Here is a 14,122-nt window from a genome sequence, read left to right on the forward strand (position 1 = left end):
CTCTTCTCTTCCCTTCCCTTCCCTTCCCTTCCCTTCCCTTCCCTTCCCTTCTTCCCTTCCCTTCCCTTCCCTTCCCTTCCCTTCCCTTCCCTTCCCTTCCCTTCCCTTCCCTTCCCTTCCCTTCCCTTCCCTTCCCTTCCCTTCCCTTCCCTTCCTTCCCTTCCCTTCCCTTCCCCCTTCCTTCCCTTCCCCTTCCCTTCCCTTCCCTTCCCCTTCCCTTCCCTTCCCCTCCCCCTCCCCCACCCCTCCCCTCCTCTCCCCCCTCCCCTCCCCTCCCCTCCCCCTCCCCTCCCCTCCCCTCTCCTCTCCTCTCTCCTCTCCTCTCCTCTCCTCTCCTCTCCTCTCCTCTCCTCTCCTCTCCTCTCCTCTCCTCTCCTCTCCGAACGTCTCCTCTCCTCCTGAGCCCCCAAGGGCAGCCCAGGAACTGGAGTGACAAAGCAGAGCAGCCCCACGGCAGTGGATGCAGGAGCCCAGGGCAGGAGCTGGAGCTGCCAGCAGGCAGCTGGGGGAGGGAGCAGCCTGTGTCCCAGTGTGGCCGCGTCGGGAGCTGCCTGTGAGGCTCAGGGGCTGGGGGGGAGCGAGCAGCCTCGGCCCACAGAGAGGAGGGCAGGGTTTTTGCTAGCCCAGAGCCGCTCAGTGGCCTGAAAAGGCAGCGGGAGGCTTCGGTGTGCTTCAGCCTCTGCTGAGCGGGGCGGGGAGGCTGCGAAGCCCCTGGGGGAGATGAGGGAAACCCAAAGCCCTGAGCCCGCCGCGTCCAGGAACATTCCCAAGCGCCCCTCAAGGAGCAGCCTCCTGCCGGCCGGGGACGCAGCCCGCATCGCCTCGCAGCTCTTTTCCAGCTCAGAGCCTCTGCCGCCGCGGGCGGGGGGCAGCCTCCCGCAGCACAACGCTCGAGTTCACAGCTCCTGCCCGGAGCTTTAAACCCACGAGCGGCCGCGGCACAGGCAGCGCAGCACCAGGGCTGCAGGGATGGCACGCAGGAGGGGCAGGCTGGCACACAGGAGAGGGGCAGGCTGGCACACAGGAGAGGGGCAGGTTGGCACACAGGAGAGGGGCAGGCTGGCATGAAAGAGGGGCAGGCTGGCACACAGGAGAGGGGCAGGCTGGCACACAGGAGAGGGGCAGGCTGGCATGCAGGAGAGGGACAGGCTGGCACACAGGAGAGGGGCAGGCTGGCATGAAAGAGGGGCAGGCTGGCACACAGGAGGGGCAGGCTGGCATGAAAGAGGGGCAGGCTGGCGCACAGGAGGGGGCAGGCTGGCATGAAAGAGGGGCAGGCTGGCATGAAGGAGAGGGGCAGGTTGGCATGCAGGAGAGGGGCAGGCTGGCATGCAGGAGAGGGGCAGGTTGGCACACAGGAGAGGGGCAGGCTGCCACACAGGAGAGGGGCAGGTTGGCATGCAGGAGAAGGGCAGGCTGGCATGCAGGAGAGGGGCAGGCTGGCACGAAGGAGAGGGGCAGGCTGGCACACAGGAGGGGCAGGCTGGCATGCAGGAGAGGGACAGGCTGGCATTCAGGAGAGGAGCAGGCTGGCACGAAGGAGAGGGGCAAGCCTCCTTCCAGAGAGCTGTGGAGAGCAATGAAGTCTCTCCTCAGCCTCCACCACACCCCCCCCAGCTCCTCCTCCCCCAGCCCTGCTCTCCAGACCCTTTCCCAGCTCTGTTGCCCTTCCCTGGCCCTGCTCAGCCTCTCAAAGTCCTTCTTGCAGTGAGGAGCCCAAACCTGACCCCAGGATTCCAGCTGTGGGCCTCCCCAGTGCCCAGCCCAGGGGCACCATCCCCTGCCCTGCCCCTGCTGCCCACAGCATTGCTGCTCCAGCCCAGGCTGCTGGAGGCCTTCTTGACCCCCTGGGCACTGCTGCCTCAGCTCCAGCTGCTGGCACCCAGCACCCCCAGGGCCCTTTTCTGCTGGGCATTTCCCATCCCCTCTGCCCCCAGGCTGGAGCCTCCCTGGGGTTGTTGTGACCCCCAGTGCAGCTCTTGGCCTTGTTGGTTGAATCTCATACAATTGGCTTCAGCTCATGGATCCATCCTGGCCAGGTCCCTCTGCAGACCCTTCCTACTCTCCAGCAGCTCACCACTGCCACCCAGCTTGGTGTCATCTGCAGACTCACTGGGGGTGCCCTGATCCCCTTGTCCAAATCATTGATAAAGACATCAAACAGACCTGGCCCAGCTCTGAGCCCTGGGGGATGCCCACTGCTGACCAGCCTGCAACTGGCTTTAGCTCCACTCTCCGCCACTCCCTGGGCCTGCAGCAAAGCTCTCAGCAAAGCTAAAAGCCCATCACTGCTGCTCTCCTGACTCAGGAAAATTCACTCATCACAGGTCTGGGACCTCACCTTCCACCTGCACATGGGGACCAAGCTCTGGAACAGAGTGCCACAGATCACAGAATCACCAAGGTTGGAAGAGACCTCAAAGATCATCAAGTCCAAGCTGTCACCACAGACCTCATGGCTAAACCATGGCTCCAAGTGCCACATCCAATCCCCTCTGGAACACCTCCAGGGATGGGGACTCCACCACCTCCCTGGGCAGCACATTCCAAGGGCAAATTACTCCTTTTGGGAAGAACTTTCTCCTCACCTCCAGCCTAAACCTCCCCTGGCACAGCTTGAGACTGTGTCCTCTTGTTCTGCTGCTGGCTGTCTGGGAGAAGAGACCAACCCCCACCTGGCTACAACCTCCCTGCAGAGAGTTGCAGAGAGCAAGAAGGTCTCCCCTGAGCCTCCTCTTCTCCAGGCTAAGCAACCCCAGCTCCCTCAGCCTCTCCTCCCAGGGCTGTGCTCCAGACCCCTCCCCAGCTTTCTTGCCCTTCTCTGGACACCTTCCAGCAGCTCAACCTCTTTCCTAACCTGAGGAGCCCAGAACTGGACACAGGACTCCAGGTGTGGCCTCAGCAGTGCTGAGCACAGGGCACAAGGACTTCCCTGCTCCTGCTGGCCACACTCTGCCTGCTGCAGGCCCTGCAGGCTCTGTGCCACAGCCATGCTGGTGCCTGAGTTCTGGCACAGGCTGTGGCCATCCCTGGAGATGAGCTGAGTGTGCAGCTGCTGCTGCTCAGCCAAACATCATCTCCATGCAGAGGAGACCCAGGCCATGAAGCAGCAGGACTCACAGACCTGAACAAGGGTATGAAGGTCCCAAGGCACAGCCCAGCATTTTGGCCACAGCTGCAGGGACCACAGAGCTCTGCTCCTGGAGGAGCTGCAGGCTCGGGTCCGGCCCCAGGCAGCACATCCCCTGCCAGAGGGTCACCAGAGTGTCCTGATCCCTGAAAACACCGAGGGAGGAGACAGCAAAGTCTGCCCCCATGCGGCAACCATCCCACAGCAGCGAGGAGCAGCCTGGGTGCCTTTAAATCCTGCTCCTGGGGCGGTTTTGCCAGGCTGTCAGCACAGCATTTACACAGCAGCCAGAATGTCAGGCTGCAGAAAGCAAAATGTCATCTCCCCAGCCGTGATCAGCTGATAGCTGAAGTCTCCTCTGGCACAGAATGGCAATCCCTGCAGGAGCAGGAGGCCCTGAGCTCCCTCCCACGCTGCTGCAGAGCAGTGGGGTCCTCCCAGCTCCCCCCCCCTGTAGAGGAAGGCTGAGTCCACCTCTTGCAGACATCTCTCAGGACCTGCTGCAGGCACCTGCACAATGTGCACAGCGCAGCAGGAGCGATCCGCAGGAGCCAGGCACATCACAACCCCCCCAACAGCAAACATCTCAGCAAACAGCTCCTCTCCAAAGGAACCTCCTGGCTGGCAATTTGTGTGCAGGGAGAAAGGGTTCCTGAATCATTAACCACCCACCCAGGAGAATGGAGGAGCAGCTATGGGACTGGAGCTAGGCTCCAGGCAGGATCACTGCATGCTGCTGGCATTAAACCCCAAAGCTGCTCTGGCAGGAGAGTGACTTCCCCAGGCAGGATCCCACTTGCCATACCTGGTGGGAAATCAGCTGTGCTGCCACAGAGTTGTTTGGGTTGGAAGAGGCCTTTCAGCTCAGCAAGTCCAAGCACTGCCAGGGCACCACTAAACCACGGCCCTCAGCACCACATCTCCACAGCTCTGGAACTCCTCCAGGGATGGAGAGACCACCACTGCCCTGGGCAGCCTGGGCCAGGCCTTGACAACCCTCAAGGGGAAGAAATTGTTCCTCATGCCCAACCTGAATGTCCCCTGGGGCAACTCTTTCCTATTGCTTATTCCTTGGGAGCAAAGACCAACACCCACCTGGCTCCAGCCTCCTCTCAGGGAGCTGCAGAGAGCAATGAGGCCTCCCTCAGCCTCCTCTTCTCCAGGCTCAACACCCCCAGCTCCCTCAGCTGCTCCTCCCCAGCCCTGCTCTCCAGACCCTTCCCCAACTCTGTTGCCCTTCTCTAGACCAGCCCCAGCCTCTCAATGTCCTTCTTGCAGTGAAAGCCCAAACTGAATGCAAGGTGTGGCCTCCCCAGTGCCAAGCCCAGGGGCACAATCCCTACCCTATCCTCCCTCTGCAGGCAAGGCAAACAAGCTGGAGCTGCGGCTGCCTGCCCAGTGACACGAAGGATCAGATGTATCATGCCGTGATGCCGTCAGGGGGGGACCCGCAGCATCTGTGCAGGGCTGGCAGATGTGTCACAGGGTCCCTGGGAGACGTCTGCCCTCGGAGCAGCAGCTGGAGGCCACAAACACCCAGGGGCACCTCCAGCAGCACCGAGGGAGCGTCTGCAGGGAGCCACCGAACCGCGCCGGGGGTGAGCCCCGCACGGCCCCAGCCACGACCTCAGGACTCTCTGCTCCCAGCCTGGTTCTGAGCACAGGGTCAGACACAGCCAGCACCTGGCGGCTCTGGGAGGTGACTTCCCAAGGAGCGAGCGGCAGGCGAGCAGCGCCGCAGCCGTCCCCATCCTTGCCGGCTCCGGCTGGGCACCGCAGCCCGCGGCGCCGGGCGGGGATCCGCTGGGAGCTGAGCTGGAGGCTTCTGCGCTCCCAGACACTCAGCACAGGCTGGGCCGGCTGCCTGCCGCTGCCTGCCGCGACTCATGGCCAGGCCAGCACATGCCTGGAGGCAGCGGCGAGGTCAGGCGGCCGGCAGCAGCGGAGGGGACGCGGCAGGAGCCGAGCCCCGCGGCAGGAGCCGAGCCCCGCGGCACCCCCTGGCTCTCCGGGCACTCGAACCCCAGCCCCGCGGCACCCCCTGGCTCTCCGGGCACTCGAACCCCAGCCCTGAGGCATCCCCTGGCTCTCCGGGCACTCGAACCCCAGCCCCGCGGCACCCCCTGGCCCTCCGGGCACTCGAACCCCAGCCCCGCGGCACCCCCTGGCCCTCCGGGCACTCGAACCCCAGCCCCGCGGCACCCCCTGGCTCTCCGGGCACTCGAACCCGAGCCCCGCGGCACCCCCTGGCCCTCCGGGCACTCGAACCCCAGCCCCGCGGCACCCCCTGGCCCTCCGGGCACTCGAACCCCAGTCCTGCGGCACCCCCTGGCTCTCCGGGCACTCGAACCCGAGCCCCGCGGCACCCCCTGGCTCTCCGGGCACTCGAACCCGAGCCCCGCGGCACCCCCTGGCTCTCCGGGCACTCGAACCCCAGCCCCGCGGCACCCCCTGGCTCTCCGGGCACTCGAACCCCAGCCCTGGGGCACCCCCTGGCTCTCCAGGCACTCGAACCCGAGCCCCGCGGCACCCCCTGGCTCTCCGGGCACTCGAACCCCAGCCCCGCGGCACCCCCTGGCTCTCCGGGCACTCGAACCCCAGCCCTGCGGCACCCCCTGGCTCTCCGGGCACTCGAACCCCAGCCCTGCGGCACCCCCTGGCTCTCCGGGCACTCGAACCCGAGCCCCGCGGCACCCCCTGGCTCTCCAGGCACTCGAACCCCAGCCCCGCGGCTCTGCCAGCGCTGCCCTGCCTGGGCACGGGGCTGGCAGCTGCCGCGGGGCACTGCCCTGCGTTTCCCAGACCGTGCAGGCAGTGGGACGCTCAGGTAACTTGAGAAATGAAGACACAGACACAGGATTGTCACCGACTGTCACCTCGGTGACTGCCGCCGGTTCCCGGCGCTGCGGCTCTGGGACACCCTGCTCGGGGACATCCTGCTCGGGGACACCCTGCTCGGGGACACCCTGCTCTGGGACACCCTGCTCGGGGACACCCTGCTCGGGGACACCCTGCTCTGGGTCACCCTGCTCTGGGACATCCTGCTCGGGGACACCCTGCTCTCGGGGACACCCTGCTCTGGGACACCCTGCTCGGGGACACCCTGCTCGGGGACGCCCTTCTCTGGGACGCCCTGCTCTGGGACACCCTGCTCAGGGACACCCTGCTCTGGGACGCCCTGCTCTGGGACATCCTGCTCTGGGACACCCTGCTCGGGGACGCCCTGCTCTGGGACATCCTGCTCTGGGGACACCCTGCTCGGGGACGCCCTGCTCTGGGACACCCTTCTCTGGGACGCCCTGCTCTGGGACACCCTGCTCTGGGACACCCTGCTCGGGGACACCCTGCTCTGGGACGCCCTGCTCTCGGGGACGCCCTGCTCGGGGAGCAGGAGCAGCGCTGCCCCTGTCCATACTTTTGGCTTGAACTCCACCCAAACAGCTCTTTACTCCAAGCCCAACCTGCTGAACCCATCTCACTTCTCCCTTCCTCGCAGCTGCAGGACCACACACCACTGACTGCCCCCTGAGGGTGGTGAGGCCTGGAAGGCACCTCTGGAGATCATCCAGAGCCAAAGCAGCCTCACCTAGAGCAGGTCACCCAGAACACATCCAGGTGGGTTTTGGACACCTCCAGTGGTGGAGACTCTGCCACTTCCCTGGGCAGCCTGCCCCAGGGCTCTGTCACCCTTCAATTACAGGAGTTCCTCCTCATGTTTGGATGGAACTCCTTATGTTCAACTTTGTGCCACTTGTCCTGCCCCTGGGCATCACTGAACAAAGCCTGGCACCCACCCTGTAAGTATTGATCAGCACTGAGACCCCACTCATGCTGCTCTTTCCAGACTAAAAAGACCGAACAAGCCCTGCTCTGAGGCCAAATCGGTGGTGAGGGGCAGCAGGGGACAGGCACTAAAGCCACCTGCTGAGGGTGGCACAGACAAGCATTGAGCTGGACAGCAGCTCCCTGTGCTGCCCTGGGCACTGCTGTGCTGGAGGCCAGCAGAGGCTGCACCCTGCCCTGGGCACTGCTGTGCTGGAGGCCAGCAGAGGCTGCACCCTGCCCTGGGCACTGCTGTGCTGGAGGCCAGCGGAGGCTGCACCCTGCCCTGGGCACTGCTGTGCTGGAGGCCAGCAGAGGCTGCACCCTGCCCTGGGCACTGCTGTGCTGGAGGCCAGCAGAGGCTGCACCCTGCCCTGAGCACTGCTGTGCTGGAGGCCAGCAGAGGCTGCACCCTGCCCTGGGCACTGCTGTGCTGGAGGCCAGCAGAGGCTGCACCCTGCCCTGGGCAGTGCTGTGCTGGAGGCCAGCAGAGGCTGCACCCTGCCCTGGGCACTGCTGTGCTGGAGGCCAGCAGAGGCTGCACCCTGCCCTGGGCACTGCTGTGCTGGAGGCCAGCAGAGGCTGCACCCTGCCCTGGGCACTGCTGTGCTGGAGGCCAGCGGAGGCTGCACCCTGCCCTGGGCACTGCGCTCACAGGCACAGTCACTGCTGCTCCCATGGCCTCCCAAGAGGCACCTCCTGAGCTCTGACCTTCAAGGTTCTTGTTCCTAGAGATTCACAGATTGCACTGGGTTGGAAGGGACCCTCCAAGGGCATCCTGTCCAACCCCCTGCAGGCAGCAGGGACACCTCCAGCTAGAGCAGGCTGCCCAGGCCCATGCTGAGCCCATGGCTTGGACGGGAGCACACTGCGATGGGTTAGGAACTGGCTGGAGGCTGAGCCCAGAGAGTGGTGGTGAATGGTGCCACAGCCAGCTGGCAGCCAGGCACCAGTGGTGTGCCCCAGGGAGCAGTGCTGGGCCCTCTGCTCTTTAACATCTTCATTGATGATCTGGATGAGGGCACTGAGTCCATCAGCAGTAAATATGCAGATGACAGCAAGCTGGGGGCAGGAGTTGATCTGCTGGAGGGTAGAGAGGCTCTGCAGAGGGACCTGGGCAGGCTGGGCAGATGGGCAGAGGCCAAGGGCAGGAGATTGAACACATCCAAGTGCCAGGTCCTGCACATTGGCCACAGCAACCCCAGGCAGTGCTACAGGCTGGGGGCAGAGTGGCTGAGAGCAGCCAGGCAGAGAGGGACCTGGGGGTACTGGTTGATGGTAGGCTGAACATGAGCCAGCAGTGTGCCCAGGCAGCCAAGAGGGCCAAGGGCATCCTGGCCTGCAGCAGGAAGAGTGTGGCCAGCAGGAGCAGGGAGGTCATTCTGCCCCTGTACACTGCACTGGTTAGGCCACACCTTGAGTCCTGTGTCCAGTTCTGGGCTCCTCAGCTTAGGAAAGAGGTTGAGCTGCTGGAAGGTGTCCAGAGAAGGACAAGAAAGCTGGGGAGGGGTCTGGAGCACAGCCCTGGGAGGAGAGGCTGAGGGAGCTGGGGTTGCTTAGCCTGGAGGAGACTCAGGGGAGACCTTCTTGCTCTCTCCAACTGCCTGCAGGGAGGTTGTAGCCAGGTGGGGGTTGGTCTCTTCTCCCAGGCACCCAGCACCAGAACAAGAGGTCACAGTCTCAAGCTGTGCCAGGGGAGGTTCAGGCTGGAGGTCAGGAGGAAGTTTTACACAGAGAGAGTGATTGGCCATTGGAATGTGCTGCCTGGGGAGGTGGTGGAGTCACCATCTCTGGAGGTGTTCAGGAGGAGACTTGACAGGGTGCTTGGTTGCATGCTTTAGTTGATTGGGTGGTGTTGGATGATAGGTTGGACTCGATGATCTTGAAGGTCTCTTCCAACCTGGTCATTCTATTCTATTCTATTCTATTCTATTCTATTCTATTCTATTCTATTCTATTCTATTCTATTCTATTCTATTCTATTCTATTCTTCTATTCAAGTCTGAACTTGAATGCCTCCAGGGATGAAGCCTCCACCACCCCCCTGGGCAGCCTGTCCCCTTGTCTCCCCACCCTCCCTGCGCAGAACTTCCTCCTGCTGGCCAACCTAAATCTCCCCTGCTCCAGTTTCAAAGCATTGCCCCCCTGCCACCCAAAAGCAATGGACACGTGGAGGGGCAGGGTTAGTTTCTAAGCAACTCTTTATTATGCTAAACAAGGTCAAAGAGAACTAAATTCCAAGTCATGGCTCTAAGACAAAACATCCAAACATCCCTCTCCCCCCCTCCCCTCACATTTTGTATTGCTGGAAGAAGCAGCCTCTCATCACTCAGGCTGCAGCAATCCCCTGGGATTTCACAGATGATTACTGAACTGATTTTCCTCCCAGGCCAGAGAACATCACCACAAACCTCAGTGCCCTGCAGTACTTCTTGCTTTTGTTCTGGAGGGGCCTGCATGCAGCCAAAGCAAAGAGCACTGGCAGGGCAGGAATTGTTTCTGAGGAAGGAAAACCTGACCCCCCCCTGCTCTGAAACCAAACAGCCATGGGCAGGGATGTGTGGAGCTTCACCAGACACCCACCACCACCACCACCAAGGGACACCCAGCTCCAAAGCAAACCTGCAGGTCACACACCAGTGAGACAGAAACAAACCACCAGGAGCAGAACCCAGCCCCACTGCTGTGCTCTGGGAAGGGATTTGGGCTGGGGATGCTCTGCACACTCTGCTGACTGATGGGGCACGGTGGGGTAGGGGGACAGCTCACAGGGCTGGCCCAGGACAGCAGCTCCAGGTGGGCAATGGTTTGGTCATCGCCTCAGAAGGGTCAATGCGAATGAGGGGGGAGGCAGCCCTCAGGGACCGGCCTTTAAGCTGTTAACACAGACTCGTGGAGAGCAGCAAGGGGAAAGGATTTCCAGTCCTTGCCATTCAGCTGGGGAAAGGCTGTGCTGAGCCCTCCACCAAGGGTTAAAAGCAACACAACCCTTGCTGGAAGCCGAGAACAGCCCAGCCACAGTGTCAGGATAATGAGGGCATGGCAGGCACCATCCCTGCTTATCTCCAGGCTCCAAATGTCTTTCCCTTCTACTTTCAGACAAGATGCTTTCCACCCAGCTTCTCCAGCACCCTGCTGGCAAAGCCCCTCTGCCCATCTTGAGGCAGCAAGCTCCTCTCCAGTCCCCTCTTAATTAGAGGAGCACTGTTAATGAGCTCCCTCCTGTCCCACACCGCTCCTCCTGTCTCACTGGCTCCTGCCCCTGCCCACAGCCCCACTCAGGCTTTCAAAGCTGCTGCATTCTTGCAGCGTTGCTTCCTTACAGCCATCACCCTGAAACTCCTCAGCACAGTCTCAGGGGTTGCTCCTCTCCTGGAGCAGCAGCCAGGGGTCACAGCTCCACAAAAAGCCACACAGCAAGCTCCTTCCAAAGGTCCCTGCAGGAGCCGAGCTGGAGCAGCTCTCACTGAGCACTGGCTCTGGGCAGGCTTCCGCCTCGCTGCCATGGAGCTGAGGGCTAGCTGGGATCTGTGCCTGGAATGCCTGGTGTCCCGGAGAGAAAGAGACCAAAAACAGTCAGCAAAACACCCACAGCCTGGGGAGAGAGGAACTGCAGGCTCTGCTGCAGCTGAAACTGAAGGCAGAGCCTAAGCTTGAGTGCTCCGTGGGACAGGAAGGGTCCTCCACAGAGCCTTGCTCCTCAGTCCTGCTCCTGGCCAGGGCACTAAGGCCGGAGGTAGCCTCAAAACAGAGCAGCCCTGCGTGGAAACAGGCCCCCAGAACGTATGAAAACCTAACAAACCAAGAGAAAAAACGAGAGAGAGAGAGAGAGCAGAGCGAGGTCCTGAGCCCAGCATCGACAGTAGCAAAGAGCAGCTCCGTTTGTCATCGCAGCTCCGAGCCCTGCCAGGAAGACAGCGCCCAGGGCAGGGCCGGCCCCGCGCTCGCCTGCTGCTCATTAGAGATTCAAGTGCGAGGCCAAAGCCACCCAGCGCCAGCCCGGGCTGGGCTCCCGAGCAGAAACCCACGGCACGCACACGGCCCCGTCTGAACAGAGAGCCTCAGCCACGGGGGGCGGGGAGGGGGAGAGGGCTAAGGCAGCGTCGTTGATATTCGGAGCCTTGCCGGCAGACAGCTCCTGCGCCCCGCCGCGGGGAGGGAGGGAGCGAGGGCGGGAGGGAGGTTTGCTCCTCGGGTGGAACGCGGGGAGAAGCAGAATCGCCACGACTCCATCCAACCCAATTACTTTGGAAAAGACAGAAATCTCCTCCAAAAGGTATGGTAACGACCTCGTGCCCCGGAGGAGGGGGCATTATGTAAGCACAGAGCTCACACCCATCCGTTCCTATAGCTGTCACACAGCCACCCGCAGCTACCCAGGCCATCGCCTCCTCTCGGGAGGGCTTACAGGGGGTTGAGCTCTCTCTTCCCTCCTGTTGCATAAAGCCTGGAGGGAGGCCTGAGCCCTCCCCCCTGTTGGGGCTGGCACTCTGGCTCCCAACACAAGAACTCACACACAGGGCCATTCCTCTGAGTAATTTTCCACGGGGTGAGGGGGAAGAAGCCCTGCAGCCCCACGGTAGCTCCAGCTGAGGAGCAGCCCTCAGTCACCCTCGGAAAGGACAGAGTCAAGAGCACCACTGACAGATGTTCCCCAAGCCTGTCCCTGCTCTGCTGCCTGGAGAAGCAGAGGCTCCTCTGTGCTGTCTGCACGTTGAAGGCACTTTGGGAACGCAGCATTGAGAGTTTTGACGGTGAGGAGGAGGAGGAGGAGGAGGAAGAACGACGACGAAACCGCAGCCAGCGACCTGGCGAAGCACTCAGGGCTCCCCCACTGCCTTCTCCTTGGGCACGTAGGAAACAAGGGGGGGGGGGGGGGGGGGGCAGAGATCCAGTGTACAGGTACAAAAGATTGTGCATAAGAAGTGTACCAGAAGACTGTACATACAGCATAAACCCTTCCATGAGAACGACTTAAACAGACCCCAGTGGTCCTCCTGACTGGGAAGACAGAAGAAGAAAGTCCTCTAACCCCTGGGATCTGAGTCCAGAGCCCTCCGGAGGGGCCTGAATCACGAGCCAACGGTATCCCTGAAGATCAGCAGAGTCCAAAGCTCACTGAATATGGAAGCCATTAATCGAGGGGGTGCTGGTTGTGATAAACTAGGAGAGAAAACAGCGCTGCCCAAACCCGGTCAGATCCAGACGGAGCTCTTCCCGTCCCCTGACTTGCTGCTGGCGCTGCTCTTGTTGGAGCCTGCTTTGGCTTTCTTCTCCCGGGCACCGCTGGGGTTGTTTTGGTTGTTGTAAGCCTGGATGGCCAGGTCCAGGCGCTCCTGAGCCACTTTGATTTCCCTCTGCAGGTTCTCCAGGTCGGCGGGGATGTTCTCCTCGTTGCTGCCGTACTGCTGCTCCTGGGCGATGTTGGCCTTGTTCTGCTTGTAAGCCATCTTGGCGTTGGACAGCTCCGTGTACTGCAGCTGCTCCGGCTTCACCGCGATGTTGTAGCCGGGGGGCGCCGACGGCGTGTTCCAGGTGAAGGGGTAGCTGTAGGGGCCGGAGTCCTCCAGCTCCCTCCTCTTGTTGTGCAGGGTGTCCCGGATGGTGCCGAAGCCCAAGTGCAGCATCTCCCAGACGTTGAGCAGCAAGCACATGCAGCTGACCCCGTACATGATCAGCAGGAAGATGGTCTTCTCGGTGGGCCTGGAGATGAAGCAGTCGATCTTGTGCGGGCAGGGGGTCCTGCTGCAGACGAAGATGGAGCTGACCTCGAAGCCGTAGAGGAAGTACTGACCCACCAGGAAGCCGACCTCGAAGGCGGTCCTGGCCAGCAGCTGCAGGACGTAGATCTTCATCAGCCCGTCCTCCCGGATGCGCCGCCGGCCGTCGTGCTTAGCCTTGGCGGGGGGCTGCGGCGGCTCCTTGGTCTCCCGTTCGCTCTCCAGCTCCATCTCGGGGTACATCATGGGGTCCTCCTCGTGGTCCTCCTCGGCCTCCTCCAAGCCCCGGTGCTGCTTCCAGCGCGTGGGGAAGGCCTTGCCGCGGAGCCTCCTGTCGGCCTCACCGCGCTCCACCATCCGCGCGATCTTGTGGATGGCGTAGCCCAGGTACATGACGGAGGGGGGTGGCGACCAGGATGATCTGGAAGACCCAGAACCTGACGTGGGACAGGGGAGCGAAGGCGTCGTAGCAGACGTTCTCGCAGCCCGGCTGCTCCGTGTTGCACACGAACTTGCTCTGCTCGTCGTAGTAGATGGACTCCCCGCCCACCGCCGTCAGGACGATGCGGAACACGATCAGCGCCGTCAGCCAGATCTTGCCCACGAAGGTCGAGTGGTTGTGGATCTCCTCGAGCAGGCGGGTCAGGAAGCTCCAACTCATGGTGCTCAAATGGCTTCACCTGGGTAGAAACAAACAGCACCCCCCAAGCATTTAGGAGTTTATCAGCTGGAGCCTACACAATGCGAATGTTAGAGTCACCGAAGGGGTTGGGCTGGAAGGGACCTTCAAGAGCATCCAGTTCCAACCCCCTGCCATGGGCAGGGACACCTCCCACCAGCCCAGGTTCCTCAAGGCTTCATCCAACCCAGCCTTGAACACCTCCCAGGGAGAGGACATCCACAGCCTCCCTGGGCAGCCTGTGCCAGAGTCTCCCAGCCTCACTCTCAACAATTTCTTCCTCATCTGCAGTCTCAATCTTCCCTTTCCCAGCTCAAAGCTATTTCCCTCATCCTGGCACTCCCAGCCCTTGTCCGAAGTCCCTCCCCAGCTCTTCTGGAGCCCCTTCAGGTATTGGAAGGCTGCTCTGAGGTCTCCCTAAGGCTGCTCTTCATCTCCAGGCTGAACAGCTCCAACTCTCCCAGCCCGTCCCCACAGAGGAGCTTCTCAGCCCTCTGATCCTCTTTGTGGCCTCCTCTGGACCCTCTCCAGCAGCTCCAAGTCCCTCTTGTGCTGGGGGCACCAGAACTGGAAGCAGTGCTGCAGGTGGGCTCTGAGCAGAGCAGAGCAGAGGGCAGAATCCCCTCCCTGTGCTGCTGCTCTCCCTGCTCTGGCTGCAGCTCAGCACAGGGCTGGCTCCTGGGGAGTTTGTCACCAACTGACACCCCCAAGGCCTTCTCCTGCAGAATGCTCTGGAGCCACTCCTCAGCCAGCCTGGATTTGTGCTTGGGA

At 62.0% G+C, this 14,122-nt stretch overlaps 1 protein-coding gene across 1 annotated transcript in view; it reads right to left on the reverse strand.

The window, feature by feature from the left end:
* Nucleotides 1–9,145: 9,145 nt before the first annotated feature.
* The window catches only part of GJC1 (gap junction protein gamma 1), a 43,146-nt gene continuing 38,169 nt past the window's right edge, over nucleotides 9,146–14,122 (reverse strand). Inside the window, 2 exon segments of the mRNA XM_068167127.1 lie at nucleotides 9,146–13,074; nucleotides 13,076–13,352. Of these exon segments, the coding sequence (XP_068023228.1) occupies nucleotides 12,148–13,074; nucleotides 13,076–13,333 (1,185 nt within the window). The 5' untranslated portion in view covers nucleotides 13,334–13,352 and the 3' untranslated portion in view covers nucleotides 9,146–12,147.

Source organism: Melanerpes formicivorus, unplaced genomic scaffold, assembly GCF_026170545.1.
Source record: "Melanerpes formicivorus ecotype bairdi unplaced genomic scaffold, bMelFor1.0.p_v2 SCAF_113, whole genome shotgun sequence".
Lineage (NCBI taxonomy): Eukaryota > Metazoa > Chordata > Aves > Piciformes > Picidae > Melanerpes > Melanerpes formicivorus.